The following is a 22892-nucleotide window of genomic DNA, read 5'->3' as shown; positions in this document are numbered from 1 at the left end:
TGAAAACCCTGGATGGAGTTTTTCTACGGCTTGTGGGTAATTTGGCCAATCACATCAGGTTTTTGAGATATGAAACCATATTTCTTGTTGTCGCTGAAGAGGAGGTACTGCTGGCCCACCACCAGAGGGCGCCCTGCCTGAAGTGCGGGCTCCAGGCACTAGAGGGCGCTGCCGCCTTGCAGGAGCAGCCAGAGTGACAGCTGTCACCCATCACCTGCGACAGCTGTCATCAATCATCGGATCTGCAGGGGTATATCAGCAGGACGGCATCTCCACCTCATCGCCGAGATATCGTTTCTACTGAGAAGGTAACGTGCTCAGCTGACTGTTTAACAGTGTTCTTTGTGACTTTTGTGTTTTGCTCTGAGTATTTTCCAACGAGAGGTGGAGGTAACTTACCTGCCGTTCGGATTCCTGGGTGCGAACGCGCCCTCCTTTAATTGTCCTTTGTTCCTCGCCAGCAGTACCAGGTCCGACACGCGGAGGCAGTGGCCACCTGGGAGTTCGGGACTTGGCGGCTCCAGTATTCCCGGGGTCTGGTGGCGGAGGAAACCGTGTGGTTCCGGTTCTACTTTGGAGAGGCGTCTCCTATCTTCGAGCCTGCCCACACGACACCTGTGTGAATTTGACTCTGTCTATTATTGTAATCTGTTGTACTTGTTGTGCATATTCACAACAGTAAAGTGTGTTATTTGACCTATTCCATTGTCCGTTCATTTGCGCCCCCTGTTGTGGGTCCGTGTACTTACACTTTCACAACATTTCTTGTATCAAGCATTGAAGCAGAAGCTGCCGTCTGAAACGTCTCTTCAGCGCCATAAACAATATTACAGCTCTTTGTTCACATTTCATGAACCTGGTTTAAAAATGATGTTTCTCAAGATGCTTTTGTGCGATTAGTGGCATCGAACTTGTGAGTGAATGAGCAACTTTTGTGTAATCCATCACTGCATGCAGATTGCAAAAAGAAAAAAAAAAAGTGATGTGATCGAGGAAATCTGACCTCAGATTCAGCATCACAAAATTACCCTAAATCAGTTCTCAAAGTCCATGCAAGAAAAAAAAAATTGGACCAGTGTAATTACATTTCCAAGAAGAAGCAATTATTCACTCACTCATCTTCAACCTCTTAGTCACGGGAGGTGGAGTCTATCCCAGCAGTCACAGGGTGTGAGGCGGGTTCACCCTGGACAGGACGCCAGTCTGTCACAGGCTGAACCCTCAGACAAACAAACACATTCACACCTACGGACAGTTTAAAGTTTCCAGTCCATTGAACCTGCATATGTTTGGCACCCGGAGGGAACATGCAAATTCCACACAGAAAGGCCACAGGTGGGAATCGAACCCATGACCTTCTTGCTGTGAGGGAACAGCGCTAACCACTAAGCCACCGTGCTGCCCGCAATTGTTTACTGTTCAAGGAAATTTTTGTTTTATTTCTGTCACCATGGACACTCGACTGTTTAACAGATGAAACTGTTAATCATGTAACTAATCGCTAACTGACCTCACTAGTTAAATCGTTAATCACAGTAGTATTTGAACACTAATGAAGCTTGATCAACAATATTATTTTGGCTCCTCCACACCTGCCCCTCTGCCTGCTCCCGGCTGTCCACACATCTTCAGTAGCCAGCCCTCCAGTCCCACTGACCCCCCACCTTCTACCCCCCGGTCACCTCCACTGCACCCCGGACCTCGTCCCTCCTCCCCCGCGACTGCATCCAGCACCAGCCCACCCCAGCTCCCTCCCCCTCACTGTAACTCCGACTGAGGTGAGAGGTCAGCTCCTGCAGCTGAAGCAGAGGAAAGCAGCAGGATCTGATGGGATCCCCCCGAGGCTGCTGAGGACCTGTGCAGATGAGCTCTGTGAGGTCCTCAGCCATATCTTCAACATGAGCCTCAGCCTGGGGGTGCTCCCCACCCTGTGGAAGACCTCCTGTGTGGTCCCGGTTCCCAAAACACCGCACTCCAAGGAACCAGCCCACTACAGACCAGTTGCCTGACCTCCCACCTCATGAAGACCATGGAACAGTTCGTCCTGTCTCACCTCCACACCATGGTGAGCGACACCCTGGACCCACTGCAGTTCACCTACAGGCCCAACATGGGGGTAGATGACGCTGTCACCTACCTACTGCAGCGAGTGCTCACCCACCTGGAGACCGGCGGGAGAGCTGTGGGAGTCAAGTCATGTTCTTTGATTTCTCCAGTGCTTTCAACACCATCAGACGGGCACTGCTGCGGGGGAAGCTGGAGGATGCAGGTGTGGATGGACATCTCGCCGCCTGGACCATCGACTACCTCACTGACTGCCCGCAGTACGTGCGGCTGCGTGGCTGTCAGTCTGAGGTGGTAAGGTGCAGCACCGGGGCCCCCCAGGGCACTGTCCTCTCGCCTTTTCTCTTCACCCTCTACACCTCGGACTTCACCTACAACATGGACAGCTGCCACCTCCAGAAGTTCTCTGATGACTCCACCATTGTGGGTTGTGTGTCTGAGGGGAACGAGCTGGAGTACCGGTCGGTCATCACAGACTTCATGGACTGGTGTGAGCGCAACCACTTGTGTCTCAACACCAGTAAGACGAAGGAGATGGTGATCGACTTCAGGAGGAAACCACCACCTCACCCACCGGTGAACATCCAGGGGAAGGACATAAATCAAATCAAATCAATTTTATTTATATAGCGCCAAATCACAACAAACAGTTGCCCCAAGGCGCTTTATATTGTAAGGCAAAAGCCATACAATAATTACAGAAAAACCCCAACAGTCAAAACGACCCCCTGTGAGCAAGCACTTGGCTACAGTGGGAAGGAAAAACTCCCTTTTAACAGGAAGAAACCTCCAGCAGAACCAGGCTCAGGGAGGGGCAGTCTTCTGCTGGGACTGGTTGGGGCTGAGGGAGAGAACCAGGAAAAAGACATGCTGTGGAAGACAGCAGAGATCAATCACTAATGATTAAATGCAGAGTGGTGCATACAGAGCAAAAAGAGAAAGAAACAGTGCATCATGGGAACCCCCCAGCAGTCTACGTCTATAGCAGCATAACTAAGGGATGGTTCAGGGTCACCTGATCCAGCCCTAACTATAAGCTTTAGCAAAAAGGAAAGTTTTAAGCCTAATCTTAAAAGTAGAGAGGGTGTCTGTCTCCCTGATCTGAATTGGGAGCTGGTTCCACAGGAGAGGAGCCTGAAAGCTGAAGGCTCTGCCTCCCATTCTACTCTTACAAACCCTAGGAACTACAAGTAAGCCTGCAGTCTGAGAGCGAAGCGCTCTATTGGGGTGATATGGTACTATGAGGTCCCTAAGATAAGATGGGACCTGATTATTCAAAACCTTATAAGTAAGAAGAAGAATTTTAAATTCTATTCTAGAATTAACAGGGATATGTTGATCAATTATTCAATTATTATATCATTTACTAACAGGGACTTAGAAGAGCGAGATCTAATGAATAAAGACTGGACAGTTTCAAATACCTGGGTGTTCACCTCAACAACAAACTGGACTGGACTCACAACACCGACGCCCTGTACAAAAAAGGCCAGAGTCGCCTCCACCTCCTGAGGAGACTGAGGTCCTTTGGAGTGAGCAGGCCTCTGCTCTCCTCTATGCTGTCGTCTGTTGGGCCCCGGGCAGCACAGAGCGGGAGAGAAAGAGACTGAACAAGCTGGTCAGGAAGTCCAGCTCTGTCCTGGTCTGTCCTCTGGACTCTCTGGAGGAGGTGGCTGAGAGGAGGGTGTTAGCCAAGTTCAAATCCATCATGAACAACTCCTCTCACCCTCTGCACTGGACTGTAGTGGAGCTGAGCAGCTCCTTCAGTGACAGACTGAGGCACCCTCAGTGCAAGAAGGAACGATACCGCAGGTCGTTCTTCCCTGCTGCTGTCAGACTGTACAATAACACTGTGAATCACGTGCAATATTAATATGTCCACAAATCATGTGCAATATTAATATGTCCATAAATCTTGTGCAATAACAACTTGTTTACAAATCCCAGCACTAATGTCACTTTATCACATCTAAACCCCACTTCACATATTGTAAAGAAGATGCTCCTATCTCTTTTCAATTCCAATCATGTTTATATATATGCATATGTACTTATATGTGTGTGTGTATATATATATATATATATATATACATATTCTATTTCTACCTCATTTCTTATGTCTTGTATTGTTACAAGTATTATTATTATTGCTTATCCTTGCACACTTGTCCTCTACTTGCACCCACCTTGTGTGTTTTTTAAGAGCTGATGTAACGTGAATTTCTCCTCTGTGAGATCAATAAAGTTTATCTTTATCTTTATATATGTACGTGGGTGTGGTTAGGTGGTTGTTTGTCGGTTGTCATGGTGATGACTGAGTCATCTCGGACGCTGGTCGGTGACACGGAGCCGGTCCGGTTCTGGCACCATGGCGTCCAACACAGCGGTCATGGCGAGCCTCCCGAGCGGGACCGGAATCTGCAGCACCGTCCCGGACGTCTTGTACCTGCCCGAACTGGTGAGAAGTGATTTTAGAAAACCGGCTCCGCGCGGCTTGGCTCCGCATGGCTCCGCGCGGCGCAGCTCTCTTCGCGCGGAGAAAACCGTTAAAACCGGGAAGTTAAACCGGTTGAAATAAATACATCAAATCCACTTTTTTTCTGTTTTTATCGTCACAGATCTGATGCTACAAATTTCTCAAGATGAAGGCAGAATGAGCGAATTATTTAAGAAAAAAAGACTTTAAAATTACTTTAGTTTTTACATTTCTGTGCAGTGTCTGTGTGCTTGGAACATTTGTTGTAGCAGCACTCTAAAATGTGGTTTTACGCTCACACAGAATATACACGAGTGGAGTAAATTGAACTTTAAAAAATGGCCTGTAAAGACGCGGATCCGCCGCAGGTTCTGGATAGCAACCATTCAGGCAGACATCTGGTACAAAGCAGCCATCTGTCTGCTGCAGTCAGGTGAGACGTGGGCGTGTCCTTGACCAGATAGAAAAGTGGGTGTGTCCTTGGTAACCGGGCAGGCTATGAATTGGGCCAGATACTGGCTCCATTTTGGAGTGAGGATTCCCTCTTCTAAACGACCAATAGGAGAGCAGCGCTTGCGCCACATCAACATGAGGCTGACGCATGAGCTGACGTCAGCGTCTCAGCCACCAACCAATCACAAGCTAGGAGCGAGAGGCCAGTATGTGGCCCAAGTGAGGCCCGGTTGTCGGGCTTGTGTCCTTGACTTTGTGCTGGATGGTGTCCAGACAAACTCATCATCACGTGGACTAAATGAGGTCCACTGGAAAAATTAAAGAGTCAACTTAAAAATGTAACCAGCTGTGAGTTTTTAAACAGACTCAACTTTACATTACAACTATAACATCACAAAGGCATACGTCAACTCAGAAAAGCAAGTTCACTTAACTGAATGGTTCCTGAAGTTAAAATCTGTCACAGATCTGCATGTTGACTTGGCACAAGTTCAGAACCATCCACACTATAAAGAAGCACTTTATGTTGTGAAAGTGTAGTGACACGGACCCACAACAGGGGGCGCAAATGAACGGTCAATAGATGAGCCAAAAAGTAACAATTTAATGTTGTGAAATGTGCACAACGAAATACAGACAATCTCAGAATATAATTACAGTCAAATCACAAAGGTGACGTGTGGGCAGGCTCGAGGATAGAAGACGTCTGTCCTGAGAAGAGCCGGAACCACACGATTTCCGCCGCTACAGAACCTGGTGAATACTGGAGCCGCCAAGTCCCGAATTCCCAGGTGATCACCGTCCCCGACTGTCGGATCTGGTACTGCTGGCGAGAACAAAGACAGTCAAGTGTGGGTGTGTGTACACCCAGTAACAACAACGGTGGGAATGCCACCTCCACCTCTCACTCAATACGCTGATGAATGTACAGTGATCCCTCAGAGGAAAGGAGTGCCGTCCTGCACTCACTCAGCCTCCACAGGAAGAGGGACCGGTACTCCTGCAAACACTCACAATATACAGATATAGATAAACACAAATGGCTGAGGATATTACCTCCAATGAAGTATGATATCTCGGCGATGAGGTGGAGATGACGTCTGGGTTTTATGGAGTGAGATGATGAAGAATGAGTGACAGCTGTCAGGAAATAATGAGTAACAGCTGTCACTCCCGGCTGTGTCCGTGGCAGCAGCGCCCTCTCGTGCCTGAAGCCCGCACTTCAGGCAGGGCGCCCTCTGGTGGTGGGCCAGCAGTACCTCCTCTTCTGGCGGCCCACACAACACTTTAACCACTTGGCCACCAGCCCAAACTCATCTACAGGAGTCACTTCACAAAGCCAGAACTGTTCCAGACCAGTTCCTAACTAGTTAAATACAATGAACACGTGGATTGAGTTGAACTGTTTGTGTCTGTCATTCTTAAATGTTTAAAATAGGTCACAAAGTGATGTTGTTGGGCTGATGGACAGCTGGTTAAGTGTGCTCATTTCCAGTGTGGAAGGTTCCTGGTTCATGACCCTGAGTGAGAAATAAGGGAGAAGCTGGAGGGACTCAGTCATGAAGTAAAGGTAAGGAAAGAATTTTTTAGTTTGTTCAACTTCAGCAACCATTAGGTTAAGTCAACTGTCTTTTCTGAGTTACATTATTATTTCAAAAGATCATTTTTATCTGAACCAAATCTGAGTTGCTATTAAATTAATTAATAAATATATCAATTCAATTAAATTAGTTGTAATGCAAAGTTGAGTCAATTTAACCTTCTCTTCTTTGTGAAGTTAAAGACTTACTGAGGAGAACAAGTCAGCACAACTATCAGGCCTGAAGTTCAGACAACTTAAGAACCTTTCACAGCTCGTTACGTTACATTTTTAAGTGTATTTTTTTACAGTGTAGCTGATGTTCCCGCACAGTGTCAGTGACCCTCCTCATCTGAGTCTCACTAAGTAACCGTTCATTGGATACAAAGTCATTCCAGCAGAACTCAAAGATCTTCCACAGAGACCTGGGACCAAAGACATCCAGTCCTCACCTCTTGTCAAACCAGACCCTTTGATTCCTCACTCGGCTTCACAGTCAGAGTTAAAGATTACAGCATCATCGGCAGCATCAAGGTCAGTAAATGTTTCATCACTAACAAAGACACCCGCTGGGGTCCACAGGCCGACCCGGCACCCGTGTAAGGAATGAACACAGTCAGAACCAGAACACATCCCTGAGGAACACCAGAACTCACTGGTGCCACACATCACCACATGTACTGAACTGTGGAACCACCTTGGGTCCTGGATGACAACCACCCAGGTAGAGTCATCTGCTGAACTTTAGCTCCGGACCGGGTGTGTCTGTAACTAGACCTGGTGTGTCTGTAACCAGACCAGGTGTGTCTGTAACTAGACTGGGTGTGTCTAACTGCACCAGGTGTGTCTGTAACTAGACCTGGTGTGTCTGTAACCAGACCAGGTGTGTCTGTAACTAGACTGGGTGTGTCTAACTGCACCAGGTGTGTCTGTAACTAGACCGGGTGTGTCTGTAACCGCACCAGGTGTATCTGTAACCGGACCAGGTGTGTCTGTAACTAGACCGGGTGTGTCTGTAACCGCACCAGGTGTGTCTGTAACCGGACCAGGTGTGTCTGTAACCGGACCGGGTGTGTCTGTAACCGGACCAGGTGTGTCTGTAACCAGATCGGGTGTGTCTGTAACCGGACCGGGTGTGTCTGTAACCGGACCAGGTGTGTCTGTAACCGGACCGGGTGTGTCTGTAACCGGACCAGGTGTGTCTGTAACCGGACAAAGTGTGTCTGTAACCGCACCAGATGTGTCTGTAACTGGACCGGGTGTGTCTGCAACCGGATCGGGTGTGTCTGTAACCGCACCAGGTGTGTCTGTAAGCAGACCAGGTGTGTCTGTAACCGGACCGGGTGTGTCTGTAACTAGACCGGGTATGTCTGTAACTGGACCAGATGTGTCTGTAACCGGACCAGGTGTGTCTGTAACCGGACCGGGTGTGTCTGTAACTAGACCGGGTATGTCTGTAACTGGACCAGATGTGTCTGTAACCGGACCAGGTGTGTCTGTAACTGGACCGAGTGTGTCTGTAACCGCACCAGGTGTGTCTGTAACTGGACCGGGTGTGTCTGTAACTAGACCGGGTGTGTCTGTAACCGCACCAGGTGTATCTGTAACCGGACCAGGTGTGTCTGTAACCGGACCGGGTGTGTCTGTAACTAGACCGGGTGTGTCTGTAACCGCACCAGGTGTGTCTGTAAGCGGACCAGGTGTGTCTGTAACCGGACCGGGTGTGTCTGTAACCGGACCAGGTGTGTCTGTAACTAGACCGGGTGTGTCTGTAACCGCACCAGGTGTGTCTGTAACCGGACCAGGTGTGTCTGTAACCGGACCGGGTGTGTCTGTAACTGGACCGAGTGTGTCTGTAACCGCACCAGGTGTGTCTGTAACTGGACCGGGTGTGTCTGTAACCGGATCGGGTATGTCTGTAACTAGACCGGGTGCATCTGTAACCGGACCGGGTGTGTCTGTAACCGGACCGAGTGTGTCTGTAACCGCACCAGGTGTGTCTGTAACTGGACCGGGTGTGTCTGTAACCGGATCAGGTGTGTCTGTAACTAACTAGACCGGGTGTGTCTGTAACTGGACCGGGTGTGTCTGTAACTGGACCAGGTGTGTCTTTAACTGGACCGGGTGTGTCTTAACCGGACCGGGTGTGTCTGTAACTAGACCGGGTGTGTCTGTAACCGGACCGGGTGTGCCTGTAACTGGACCAGGTGTGTCTTTAACTGGACCGGGTGTGTCTGTAACCGGACCGGGTGTGTCTGTAACTAGACCGGGTGTGTCTGTAACTGGACCGGGTGTGTCTGTAACCGGACCGGGTGTGTCTGTAACTAGACCGGGTGCATCTGTAACTGGACCGGGTGTGTCTGTAACTGGACCAGGTGTGTCTTTAACTGGACCGGGTGTGTCTGTAACCGGACCGGGTGTGTCTGTAACTAGACCGGGTGTGTCTGTAACTGGACCAGTGCGTCTGTAGTCACAGCACAGACAGCAGATGTTACCGTCAGGACGTGTCCACATGATCTGCAGCGTGAAGGTTTATCAGCAACCGTCAACCCGCCAGAAGCCCGGCAGTGTCACATTCAGTACAGACTCCTGGAACCACAGCAGTCAGTACGCTGGCCTAAACTCTGAGCAGGTGGTGGAGCGCAACAAAGCAGCTGTGCAGTATTTTACCAGCATGACATGAAACAGCTGCAAAAACATTTTCAGATTTTCTTTTCACAAAACAACAACGACCACAAATTCTGATGGTAAAAAATGTTACTATGGAGCTCAGCAGTTTCAACATCATGAAGAGAAGAGGAGCTGGTGCTGAAAGATATGATGTCATGCAGGGACACTACTGGGAGCAGACAGGAGGTGGGCGGAGTGTATAATGCAGACTGTCAATCATCAGGACGGGATGCCGGTCTGTCACAGGACGTGAGGCGGGTTGACCCTGGATGGGATGCCGGTCTGTCACAAGGCGTGACGCGGGTTGACCCTGGACGGGACGCCGGTCTGTCACAGGACGTGAGGTGGGTTGACCCTGGACGGGACGCCAGTCTGTCACAGGACGTGAGGCGGGTTGACCCTGGACGGGATGCCGGTCTGTCACAAGGCGTGACGTGGGTTGACCCTGGACGGGACGCCGGTCTGTCACAAGGCGTGACGCGGGTTGACCCTGGACGGGACGCCGGTCTGTCACAGGACGTGAGGTGGGTTGACCCTGGACGGGACGCTGGTCTGTCACAGGACGTGAGGCGGGTTGACCCTGGACGGGACGCCGGTCTGTCACAAGGCGTGACGCGGGTTGACCCTGGACGGGACGCCGGTCTGTCACAGGACATGAGGCGGGTTGACCCTGGACGGGATGCCGGTCTGTCACAAGGCGTGACGCGGGTTGACCCTGGACGGGATGCCGGTCTGTCACAGGACATGAGGCGGGTTGACCCTGGACGGGATGCCTTGTCTGTCACAGGACGTGAGGCGGGTTGACCCTGGACGGGATGCTGGTCTGTCACAATCCGTGATGCGGGTTGACCCTGGACGGGACGCCGGTCTGTCACAGGACGTGAGGCGGGTTGACCCTGGATGGGACGCCGGTCTGTCACAGGACGTGAGGCGGGTTGACCCTGGACGGGATGCCGGTCTGTCACAGGTACACATACAGACAAACAAACACATTCACACCTACGGACCATTTAGAGTCACCAATTCACTGAACATGACATCACACTGCACTTTGGTTTTGATGACATCATCATGCTGTGCTGCAGGTCTTCGGCGGTCTGGTGTGGATCCTGGTGGCGTGCACGTACGTGGTCCCAAACAACCCTCAGGGCTGGGTCATGTTTGTCTCCGTCTTTTGCTTCTTCATGACCTTCATTTGGATGTTGGTGTTCGCCTTCGGGGGCCATCACAACAAGAGCAGCTGGGCTGCAGCGGTAAGTGCCGCGTGACAGTCAGCCGAGCAAAAAATGATCAAGACGTGAAGTCCTCACAGCCTTTATCTTCTGTACGTGAAGAAATGAACATCAGTATGTCTTTACACATCATGACTCACTGTCACGGACACTTTGATCAAGACTGCTGATCTTTAATCGTGTTCGCTGACCTTTGACCTCAACAGATAACCTGTAATCCAGCTGCTGACTAAATTTTGATCTTGATTCTTGACCTTAAGTCCTTCCTCAGTGTTCTTTGAGCTGGACTGGGAGGGGTTGTGTGTGGGGAGGGTCAGAGTTCAGCAGTGGTGTAGTCTACATTTTTGAAGTGGGTAGACTGTTTTTTTGCCCGCCATCAACCCCGTGCGTTGCGCCCCTGGTTATTGACATTTTTAACATCATAACAACAAATAGATCTATACTTTCCACCTGATCATTTATATTCTATATTTGCCACTATAAATGTGAGAAATGTGTCAAAATGTAAGTAAGTAATTTGCACCAATTGCAAAATACAGTATACAACAGCAAATCTAAAAGAGTGATTAAAAAATACAAAGATCAAATACATTTATTTTTTGGCATCTGAAAACCTAATTGAACAAAGAAATGTAATCAGGTCATAAACCAAGAATAAACAATGTTTAAATCCAGCCAAAAGTATCATAATCAAGCTACTGTGTATTGTTTAACAGTAAATAAGAGAACTTTAAGTCACAGTCACTCAAAAAAAAAAGTGACTGTGACTCCTTGTTATTAAGAAAGAAAAGTTCTCTTAACAATAGGCAGTAGGCCTCTACTGGTGGTTGGCTCTCACTGCGGTATTGTATCACTTCCTGTTCCGGAGCACAGCGGTGTTTTTCTGTATCTGTTAGCTGTTTAATCTGCGCAGTTAGATTGATCTAGTTATCTAGATTACGATTTGTTTCCCAGTGTAATCTTTACGTGCCTTAACTAAAGCACTCCTTCTGCTGAATCACTCTAAATTATTTACACATTATTCACTTTGCGTGTTTTTAGGAATCCGCTAGCTTAGCGTAGCTACTAGCTCTTAGCCGATTTAGCATGGCGGCTTCTCCTGTCTCTCCCGCACTTTTCTGCTCTGGGTGTGAAATGTTTAGTTATTCCTCGGCCTCCTTTAGCAGTAATGGTACTTGTAATAAGTGTAGCTTATTCGTAGCTTTGGAGGCCAGGCTGGGCGAATTGGAGACTCGGCTCCGCACCGTGGAAAATTCTACAGCTAGCCAGGCCCCTGTAGTCGGTGCGGACCAAGGTAGCTTAGCCGCCGTTAGTTCCCCCCTGGCAGATCCCGAGCAGCCGGGAAAGCAGGCTGACTGGGTGACTGTGAGGAGGAAGCGTAGTCCTAAACAGAAGCCCCGTGTACACCGCCAACCCGTTCACATCTCTAACCGTTTTTCCCCACTCGACGACACACCCGCCGAGGATCAAACTCTGGTTATTGGCGACTCTGTTTTGAGAAATGTGAAGTTAGCGACACCAGCAACCATAGTCAATTGTCTTCCGGGGGCCAGAGCAGGCGACATTGAAGGAAATTTGAAACTGCTGGTTAAGGCTAAGCGTAAATTTGGTAAGATTGTAATTCACGTCGGCAGTAATGACACCCGGTTACGCCAATCGGAGGTCACTAAAATTAACATTAAATCGGTGTGTAACTTTGCAAAAACAATGTCGGACTCTGTAGTTTTCTCTGGGCCCCTCCCCAATCAGACCGGGAGTGACATGTTTAGCCGCATGTTCTCCTTGAATTGCTGGCTGTCTGAGTGGTGTCCAAAAAATGAGGTGGGCTTCATAGATAATTGGCAAAGCTTCTGGGGAAAACCTGGTCTTGTTAGGAGAGACGGCATCCATCCCACTTTGGATGGAGCAGCTCTCATTTCTAGAAATCTGGCTAATTTTCTTAAATCCTCCAAACCGTGACTATCCAGGGTTGGGACCAGGAAGCAGAGTTGTAGTCTTACACACCTCTCTGCAGCTTCTCTCCCCCTGCCATCCCCTCATTACCCCATCCCCGTAGAGACGGTCCTGCTCCCAGACTACCAATAACCAGCAAAATCTATTTAAGCATAAAATTCAAAAAGAAAAAATATATAGCACCTTCAACTGCACCACAGACTAAAACAGTTAAATGTGGTCTATTAAACATTAGGTCTCTCTCTTCTAAGTCCCTGTTGGTAAATGATATAATAATTGATCAACATATTGATTTATTCTGCCTAACAGAACCTGGTTACAGCAGGATGAATATGTTAGTTTAAATGAGTCAACACCCCCGAGTCACACTAACTGTCAGAATGCTCGTAGCACGGGCCGAGGCGGAGGATTAGCAGCAATCTTCCATTCCAGCTTATTAATTAATCAAAAACCCAGACAGAGCTTGAATTCATTTGAAAGCTTGTCTCTTAGTCTTGTCCATCCAAATTGGAAGTCCCAAAAACCAGTTTTATTTAATCTATTATTAGACTCTATTGGCTTTGCTCAAAAAGTAAATGAGTCCACCCACCACTTTAATCATATCTTAGATCTTGTTCTGACTTATGGTATGGAAATAGAAGACTTAACAGTATTCCCTGAAAAACTCCCTTCTGTCTGATCATTTTTTAATAACATTTACATTTACTCTGATGGACTACCCAGCAGTAGGGAATAAGTTTCATTACACTAGAAGTCTTTCAGAAAGCGCTGTAACTAGGTTTAAGGATATGATTCCTTCTTTATGTTCTCTAATGCCATATACCAACACAGTGCAGAGTAGCTACCTAAACTCTGTAAGGGAGTTAGAGTATCTCGTCAATAGTTTTACATCCTCATTGAAGACAGCTTTGGATGCTGTAGCTCCTCTGAAAAAGAGAGCTTTAAATCAGAAGTGTCTGACTCCATGGTATAACTCTCAAACTCGTAGCTTAAAGCAGATAACCCGTAAGTTGGAGAGGAAATGGCGTCTCACTAATTTAGAAGATCTTCACTTAGCCTGGAAAAAGAGTCTGTTGCTCTATAAAAAAGCCCTCCGTAAAGCTGGGACATCTTTCTACTCATCACTAATTGAAGAAAATAAGAACAACCCCAGGTTTCTTTCAGCACTGTAGCCAGGCTGACAAAGAGTCAGAGCTCTATTGAGCTGAGTATTCCATTAACTTTAACTAGTAATGAGTTCATGACTTTCTTTGCTAACAAAATTTTAACTATTAGAGAAAAAATTACTCATAACCATCCCAAAGACGTATCGTTATCTTTGGCTGCTTTCAGTGATGCCGGTATTTGGTTAGACTCTTTCTCTCCGATTGTTCTGTCTGAGTTATTTTCATTAGTTACTTCATCCAAACCATCAACATGTTTATTAGACCCCCATTCCTACCAGGCTGCTCAAGGAAGCCCTACCATTATTTAATGCTTCGATCTTAAATATGATCAATCTATCTTTGTTAGTTGGCTATGTACCACAGGCTTTAAGGTGGCAGTAATTAAACCATTACTTAAAAACCATCACTTGACCCAGCTATCTTAGCTAATTATAGGCCAATCTCCAACCTTCCTTTTCTCTCAAAAATTCTTGAAAGGGTAGTTTGTAAAACAGCTTAACTGATCATCTGCAGAGGAATGGTCTATTTGAAGAGTTTCAGTCAGGTTTTAGAATTCATCATAGTACAGAAACAGCATTATGAAGGTTACAAATGATCTTCTTATGGCCTCGGACAGTGGACTCATCTCTGTGCTTGTTCTGTTAGACCTCAGTGCTGCTTTTGATACTGTTGACCATAAAATTTTATTACAGAGATTAGAGCATGCCATAGGTATTAAAGGCACTGCGCTGCGGTGGTTTTGAATCATATTTGTCTAATAGATTACAATTTGTTCATGTAAATGGGGAATCTTCTTCACAGACTAAAGTTAATTATGGAGTTCCACAAGGTTCTGTGCTAGGACCAATTTTATTCACTTTATATATGCTTCCCTTAGGCAGTATTATTAGACGGTATTGCTTAAATTTTCATTGTTACGCAGATGATACCCAGCTTTATCTATCCATGAAGCCAGACGACACACACCAATTAGCTAAACTGCAGGATTGTCTTACAGACATAAAGACATGGACTGACCTCTAATTTCCTGCTTTTAAACTCAGATAAAACTGAAGTTATTGTACTTGGCCCCACAAATCTTAGAAACATGGGTGTCTAACCAGATCCTTACTGTGGATGGCATTACCCCTGACCTCTAGTAATACTGTGAGAAAATCTTGGAGTCATTTTTGATCAGGATATGTCATTCAAAGCGCATATTAAACAAATATGTAGGACTGCTTTTTTGCATTTACGCAATATCTCTAAAATCAGAAAGGGTCTTGTCTCAGAGTGATGCTGAAAAACTAATTCATGCATTTATTTCCTCTAGGCTGGACTATTGTAATTCATTATTATCAGGTTGTCCTAAAAGTTCCCTAAAAAGCCTTCAGTTAATTCAAAATGCTGCAGCTAGAGTACTGACGGGGACTAGAAGGAGAGAGCATATCTCACCCATATTGGCCTCTCTTCATTGGCTTCCTGTTAATTCTAGAATAGAATTTAAAATTCTTCTTCTTACTTATAAGGTTTTGAATAATCAGGTCCCATCTTATCTTAGGGACCTCGTAGTACCATATCACCCCAATAGAGCGCTTCGCTCTCAGACTGCAGGCTTACTTGTAGTTCCTAGGGTTTGTAAGAGTAGAATTGGGAGGCAGAGCCTTCAGCTTTCAGGCTCCTCTCCTGTGGAACCAGCTCCCAATTCAGATCAGGGAGACAGACACCCTCTCTACTTTTAAGATTAGGCTTAAAACTTTCCTTTTTGCTAAAGCTTATAGTTAGGGCTGGATCAGGGTCACCTGATCCAGCCCTTAGTTATGCTGCTATAGACGTAGACTGCTGGGGGGTTCCCATGATGCACTGTTTCTTTCTCTTTTTGCTCTGTATGCACCACTCTGCATTTAATCATTAGTGATTGATCTCTGCTCCCCTCCACAGCATGTCTTTTTCCTGGTTCTCTCCCTCAGCCCCAACCAGTCCCAGCAGAAGACTGCCCCTCCCTGAGCCTGGTTCTGCTGGAGGTTTCTTCCTGTTAAAAGGGAGTTTTTCCTTCCCACTGTAGCCAAGTGCTTGCTCACAGGGGGTCGTTTTGACCGTTGGGGTTTTACATCATTATTGTATGGCCTTGCCTTACAATATAAAGCGCCTTGGGGCAACTGTTTGTTGTGATTTGGCGCTATATAAAAAAAAAAATTGAATTGAATTGAATTGAATAATAAGGAGCAGTTTATTGCCTCCCAACTAAGAGTTCATTTTTCCTCCCTCTATTTAGTATCGGATATGAGCCTGTACTGTCAAATTCAGCAGCTGTAAGATTCACCCTTCATATAATCCGCATGGCCCCACGTTGTTTGTGTACAGTTTAGATGCATAAACAAAAACAAAACAGAGCACACCGGTCTACATGAGCATGCACCGGCTGCAGAGCCTCACGCCTCCTACCACAATCTCTGTTGAAGTTGACAGTCCATCATCAGGTCCCGATGGGGACTGGAACCTGTAGGCTTTGTGGTCCATACCCAGTATAAACAAGCTCGTATTAGTATACGTGAAGTTCCATTAAAACAGCAGCTAGGCTGAAGGACAGAAGCTCGCTCCCAGAAAATTCACATAACAACAATGAAAATATGGGAGATGCTTTACTTTGCAGAAACCTTTTCAACCCATGACAAAAACATTGGAGGCCAAAAGTATAGTATGAAGACAACCATGCAACTAATACCGGAGAGTATGTCACTTACCAATTCCAGTCATTTTAAAACTACATTATCCAATAGCCAATGGGACTCAAGCTCAAGGAGACATCTGTAGATTACGAGGAAAACCTATTATTTTTTAAAAAGCTGTTTCATTTTATATTTTAACAATAAATAAACGGATCATTAAAAATGTCCACGAATCAAAGTTAAAAGACATTTGCACAAGTAGAAGCTCTCCACTATTGTGCTCAAATTCATATTTTAGAAATGACTTTGTCCTGATAACAACATTAAAGGCAATTACATATTTTGGCGACATTACAAGTTGAAATGACCATTAAAAAAAATTCATCAAGAGGTTTATGTCACAGAAATCCTACTTTACAATCACCCTGCAGTCATTGTTAAATTATTTCCTGTTGCATTTATAATAAACATTTGTATTTATTTACAGTGTTTGTTTTTCTGGTTGAAATGAGATATAAATAATCTACCAGACTTAAAAATGTACATATTTCCATGTTATTTTGTCTAAAAATAAATGTCCAAGGTTCCTTATGTTAAACAAGAAATTATCTAATCTAAAATAACAGGTGGTTTTAATTTACAGATGAAAGGTTTCTAAAGAACCATTTATTGATTTATTTAGCTATTTTAATTACAAGTGGTGTAAACTTTTTTTTTTAACAGTAATCAGAAATTCTGAAGTAACAAACAACAACAAAAAAACATTTCCAAGGATTTTTCTTCAGAAAACTGCTCCATAAATGAGCAGTCCTGTGACACGTTTCTGTTTTTATACAGATCAGTGGTTTCTGTACCAATCCGTTCTGTATAGATCAGTGGTTTCTACACTGATGCATTTTGTAGAGACCAGTGGTCTCTGCCACTAGTCTTCTGTGTTTTGGCCCGACGTGTCGTTCCTAATGGACAACGCAAAGGTACGTCACGGCTCAGAGCATCGAAAGTTGGATTGGATTGAACCTTGACGCGTCACCCTGCCGACAAGCAGCAATGTGCGCTCCCGTCAGAAGCGTCGGTTTAGCTCGGCTTTTGACGCGACGCTTCTGACGCATCTAAAAATCAACGCGTCTCATTGAAAATAATGCTTTTTAGACCGTTTTTTGACGCATTTGACGCGTCTGACGTATTAGCTTAGTGAACAAATAAAACCTAGCTATCATAGGCTAGCCCACTTACCAGCAATGCAGACAGCGCCAGGTTTATCTCCTCCACTCAGGGTGCAAACTTCATCAATCGGCGCTGAAGCAGCAGGTGGACGTTTTCGAAAAGAAATCTAAAACCGAGGCCTGTTTTCTTTTCATTTTTTGTGGGTAAAAATCACCATCAATACTTTCTCCAGCATTCTTCTTGTTTGTGTGCGGCTTTCGCGCTGATTAGCTGGTAGCCCAGCCCCCATCTATCTATGAGCCAATTAAAGCTCTTATCTAGCAGAGCGAGCGGGGGGGTGCAGTCTGCAGTGATGGACGTCTAATGGCTGTCTTTTAAAGGGAGAAAATAAAATTACAGTCAATAAGCGCTCATTTTATTTACACCGTCACGTTCCCCGGGGCAGTTTGAAGTGGGTAGATGGAAATTCCGGGTCTTTGTAGGTGAGTAGACGCCGTCTACCTGCGTTCCACGTACACTACACCACTGGAGTTCGGGGTTGTGTATGTCGGGGCTGTTGATAGTTTGGGTCACTGGGGTCTTTATGGGCATATTTAAAAGTTTTATTGAACATTTAAGAGAATGTTCACATTTGTTCTTCTGTACTGTTCAGTTATCAGGCCGAGTGCTCCTATATCACACTCACAGCCAGTCTGCTCTTTTTAGGGTTAGGATTAGGGTTAGGGATCAGGATTAGGGTTAGGATTAGGGTTAGGGGTCAGGATTAGGGTTAGGGTTTAGGATTAGGTTTAGGATTAGGGTTAGGGGTCAGGATTAGGGTTAGGGTTTGGGCTGGGGATTGGTGCTAAGGTGGGGCATCAGGGTTTGAGTATTTAGGGTTGTTGACACATGGGTGTGAGTTCTCATTAGGGTTAGGATTAGGGTTAGGGTTAGGGCTGGGGATTGGTGCTAAGGTGGGGCATCAGGGTTTGAGTATTTAAGGTTGTTGACGTATGGGTGTGAGTTCTCATCAGGCCGACTCCTCCTGGTTGGTCGGCTCTTTGAGAAAGTCTGTAAACTGACTGTAGGTGTGAGAGTCCGTCTGTCTGTGTGTGTCGGCCCTGTGACAGACTGACGACCTCCAGGGTGAACCCCACCTCTCACTCAGTGACCCCTGCTTTAGACTCCACCCCCCCCCCGTGTGACCTTCATTGGAATAAACAGGTTCGGAACGTTTATGGCTGAAACATTAGATGAAGAACAGTGGTTACGATGTCACATTCACATGTGAGAAATCTGACCAGGCGCGTGTGTGTGTGTGTGTGTGAAGTTACCAGCAACACAAGAGGAAGTGAGTGATATCAACATAAGAATCCAGACAGAGCTGTGATAACATCGTGGTCATCTGGATGAAACCTGATTTTCAGTAAACGTGGTGAAGATGTGAAGCTTGATCTGCATTTGAGGGAGTTGTTTCTGGGTGGGCTTTAGGTCTCCAGGTTGCCTCACAGAGGAGAATTTGTGTTTGTGTTATTTCAGTCCAAATGATGATCACATGAATTTATTTTACTGCATAACTGACATGGACCCACCTTCTTCTGGTCTTTGTTTGTCCAGGACTTTGCGTACCACGGCATTGCTGCCTTCTTCTACCTCAGTGCTTCGGTGGCGTTGGCCATCGTGACTCTGGAGATGAGAAACAGCAACATCGTCCAGAATTATCACCTGGACATCTCAGCAGTGGTGAGTCCAGCAGGATCCTGGATCAGTTCCTGCCAGATAAATGCTGACATAAAGAACGCTAAAACACTTGGATTAGCATGAAGTTTATCCACATGGGACAGCAGAGTGGGCGGGGCTAGACGTTTGACGACAATCATCATCGAATATCCTAAAATCATTGGCTACATTTACATGGAACCTAATAACATACAGCTTCTTCAGAGGCCTGATTATATCTTGGTGGCTTCCCTCACTCATCTCTGTCCAGACAGATGCATCATACTGTCGTCCACAGAACACAGACCTGGACAGACAGCTGTCCACGTTTAGTTGCTTTAAAATAAGTTAATCACTTGACACGTGTGAATCGAACTTATTAACTTAATTTTCAAAGAACTTCATTTTGTTGGTTTGTTTGAGGGAGTGGCCACATCCAGTCATGGCTAAAGACAGGTGGGACAACCAGCTCAATTTCTCAATGACAGATTTACAGAAGAAAACCATGTGTACCTGCAACTTTCTGTCAGCATGATTCTGCCTCTGTGCATCATCTTAATGTTCTAAAATTCTACAGGTTTATACAGAACATCCCGAAAATATTCACAGTTTTTCACTTTTTAAACATTTTGTTTGTACAGCCTTAAAAAAAAAAAAAATATATATATATATATATATATATATATAATATATATATATATATATATATATATATATGTGTGTGTGTGTGTGTGTGTGTTGTGTGTGTGTGTGTGTGTGTATACTCAACAAAAATATAAACACACTTTTGGTTTTGCTCCCATTTTGTTTAGGGTTAGGGTTAGGGTTAAAACACCTCCGTCTTGGAAGTCTCACAGGACATGTTGGGGCATGTCCAGCTGTTACACAATTTCTCGGATACTCACTCGACTGAAAGCCATCGAAAGCCGTCTTCTGAATGGTTTCCAACATGGAGGTGTTTTTTTTTTTTTGCTGTGCGTCCTGAGCTGCTCCGTGCCGACGCGCGAATTCCTCCGCACGTCTTTCATTACAAAATCTCCTGTAACAGTGGAATGTGCCGCAAAAGTGCTATGTCCAGCTCTGTTGCCATTTCTGTGGTAGTCACATGATGTCCCGGATCAACACAGCGTTCAGTTTAGAAATGATCTGGTTGTTCCAGCCTGTCGAATGGCCGCTCGGCGCACCACGCGCCGTCCGCTGCTGTGGGCCGTCCTTAAAAAGGTTTTAACAGTCCATAATCCGTGTGACGCCGACAGAATCTTCACCGATATCCAACTGAATCTATCAAATGGTTTCCAACTGCCTGTCTCTAACAGTTTCTGAAAAAAATTTCATGAAGCAAAGCGGCAGTCTCTCAGCAAGTTCTCAGACAAAAGAAATCCGACGGGAGGGGTGGACCAGTGCTCACTCAAAGCCTGCCCACAGGCGAATGACGCAACCGACAGGCATGGAAAAACTCATGCATGCGCACGAAGGTTCAAGCTTGGCTGATGCAATCACACGTGATTCAAATCCATATAGTTTTTGAAAAAAATAAAAAGGTCCGTTACTTTTTGGACAGACCTTGTATGTACAAGTATTCACAGTCTTGAACCTAAAGTTGAGCTCAGGTGCCTCCTGTTTCCACTGATCATTACCACTCTGAGCTTCATAGTGGAGTAGACCGGAGAAGGATTTTCTTTCACCAAAAGAGATCAAATCTAGACTTGAATCTCAGATGTACCTTCTGGCAGTTTGTAGCTAAACTATCAGATCTTCTTTTTAAGAAAATCCTCCTCTGTACCACTTCATCATGAAGCTGGATAACTGGGGGTACAGTTTACTACAGAGTGTCATACTGTTTGTATTTCTTCATAACTGATGTAAATAAGGTCTGAGACATATTCAGTGGCAGCTTCACCATCAGGGAGCCTCGTCCACAAACACCAAGAAACACTGTTAAAGGGGGAAACACACAGTATGAAGAACAGGGGGATGGAAACCTTTTCAGGGTCATTTGTGTCGGTTCTGTTGTCGTTATGATTTATAAAGAGGAAACACAGTTATTAGACAATGGCTTCACCCAAAAACTAACCATGAGCTGAAAAAAGGTTTTTGTGTTATCATTCATATTCTCTGAAAAATAGCCAACAAACCACACATTCTGCCAGAGTATGTAAATTTTTGAGCCCAACTGTATGTACATCTGATTTCTTAGTTTTTTACTGTAATTTCCAGACTATAAGCCGCTAGTTTTTTCACACACTTTGAACACTGTGGCTTAAACAACAGTAAGTCCCTTCAGCTGCTCCCTTGTTTGGACTCGGGGGTCGCCACAGCAAATCCGAGGTGGATCTGCATGTTGATTTACGCCGGATGCCCTTCCTGATGCAACTCCACATTACATGGAGAAATGTGGCAGGGGTGGGATTTGAACTGGGAACCTGCCACACCGAAACCAAGTGCACTAACCACTTGGCCACCACCCCTACTGTGGCTTAAGCAATGATGCAGCTAATTTATGGATTTTTACAGGCTTTCTCATAAGTCAAAATACGTCAGTTGATGCTGTCCCTTGATTGGCTGAAAGCGACAGTCCTCATGAGGCGTAAATTCACACACATACATAGTAAATATAAAGTGTTACCTGTTCGCTTTAGTGGATTCATCATCATGTCCTGAAGAAAATGATCCGCATAAAGCCTGATTTTGGAAAACAGCATCTGAAAATACTTTAATTCCTTGTCGTGGCTGAAGAAAAGTCCCTCTCGGACACCTTGTGCCACAGTTCCGCCGTCACATCAGTCAGCGGAGCTTCTGTCTAAGTGACAGTGTCTCTGCCTCTCATAGCATCTTTAGCTTGTTGTCCCGTTTGATGCGTCTGGTGGCTGTTGTGTTTTATTACAAACACCTGGAGTAACCTGTCTTGTTGTGGACAAATGTCCTCACGGATCATCTGAGACATCTCTGCTGTGATATTCTCCCTGAGTCAACCTCTCATCTTAGTTAATGTTGTATGCTAATGTTGTTAGCATACATTTAGCAATTGTTGGTAGTTTCACCCGTTAGCTCCACTCCACAATGAATGATTACTGAGAAAATAAGTGACTCAAAACTTTTAAGGTTCATAACAAAGTAGACGTTAGGAGAACCACTGCGCAGTCCAAAAATATGATTTAAGAAACACCTCAACCCAGGTTAGCCTGTTAGCTTAGCTGGGTCAGACCAAAAGAGGGGCGCATGTTCAGTCTGCTTTCACCACATGCTGAGTCACCCAGGCTCCGTCCCTTTTTGCATTAATGAGTCCTTCATGATGTAGCTAAAGTCAGCGCTGAAACATGGCGATGCCCTGACACGGCTTTGTGTCGTGTGTTTGTGTCTCTACATCACGCAGGGTTTGTCCTGGATGGCGACCGTCTGTGTTCAGGCAGACAGTGTTCACGTGTGAAACACAGTGATAAACACATTAAAGCCACAAATACTTGGATTTAACTCTACATGGTGACTTCAGGTTGTTGTTTTTTTTTTTCTTTGTTCTACATTTTGTTATTTGGCGTCTCAGAATGAGAGCATCTGATTGGCTGTTTGTTGGACGCTCCAGCTCTTTGATTTTGTGGGATGAGCTGATGATGCTGACTCCCTGTCTTCCAGGTCTTCTCCTATGTGACGACGCTCCTCTACTTCATTCACACCATCCTGTCCGCTATCCGATGGAAAACCTTCTAGGACGTTGCTCCTCAGAGCAGACCTGAATTCCTTCTGAAACCTTGTACATGTTTGAAGTTGTGGAACGAAGGATCTGGAGTCTGT

At 45.7% G+C, this 22892-nt stretch overlaps 1 protein-coding gene and 1 long non-coding RNA gene across 2 annotated transcripts; one reads left to right on the top strand and one right to left on the bottom strand.

The window, feature by feature from the left end:
* Positions 1-1160: 1160 nt before the first annotated feature.
* Positions 1161-9637, bottom strand: LOC117527100. The gene is made up of 3 exons (XR_004565438.1): positions 9492-9637; positions 4937-4938; positions 1161-1213 (listed from the first exon to the last, which is right to left on the bottom strand). It is a non-coding gene; the product is annotated as an uncharacterized LOC117527100 (long non-coding RNA).
* LOC117527094 (myelin and lymphocyte protein-like) lies at positions 4392-22886 on the top strand. The gene is made up of 4 exons (XM_034189274.1): positions 4392-4522; positions 10328-10495; positions 19002-19127; positions 22734-22886. The coding sequence occupies exons 1-4, from the start codon at positions 4433-4435 to the stop codon at positions 22806-22808; spliced, it is 459 nt and encodes a 152-aa protein (XP_034045165.1). The 5' UTR covers positions 4392-4432; the 3' UTR covers positions 22809-22886.
* Positions 22887-22892: the final 6 nt, after the last annotated feature.

This window comes from Thalassophryne amazonica, chromosome 15 (genome assembly GCF_902500255.1).
Source record: "Thalassophryne amazonica chromosome 15, fThaAma1.1, whole genome shotgun sequence".
Taxonomy (NCBI): Eukaryota; Metazoa; Chordata; class Actinopteri; order Batrachoidiformes; family Batrachoididae; genus Thalassophryne; species Thalassophryne amazonica.
The sequence above is the reverse complement of the archived record's forward strand: the minus strand, read 5'-3'. Positions and strand labels throughout refer to the sequence as shown.

Excerpts from the sequence above, each read along its gene's own strand:
- LOC117527094 (XM_034189274.1), top strand. The coding sequence starts at position 4,433 with ATGGCGTCCAACACAGCGGTCATGGCGAGCCTCCCGAGCGGGACCGGA. Across the intron at positions 10,496-19,001 it reads AGAGCAGCTGGGCTGCAGCG|GACTTTGCGTACCACGGCAT; the intron begins GTAAGTGCCGCG and ends TTGTTTGTCCAG. Across the intron at positions 19,128-22,733 it reads ACCTGGACATCTCAGCAGTG|GTCTTCTCCTATGTGACGAC; the intron begins GTGAGTCCAGCA and ends CCTGTCTTCCAG.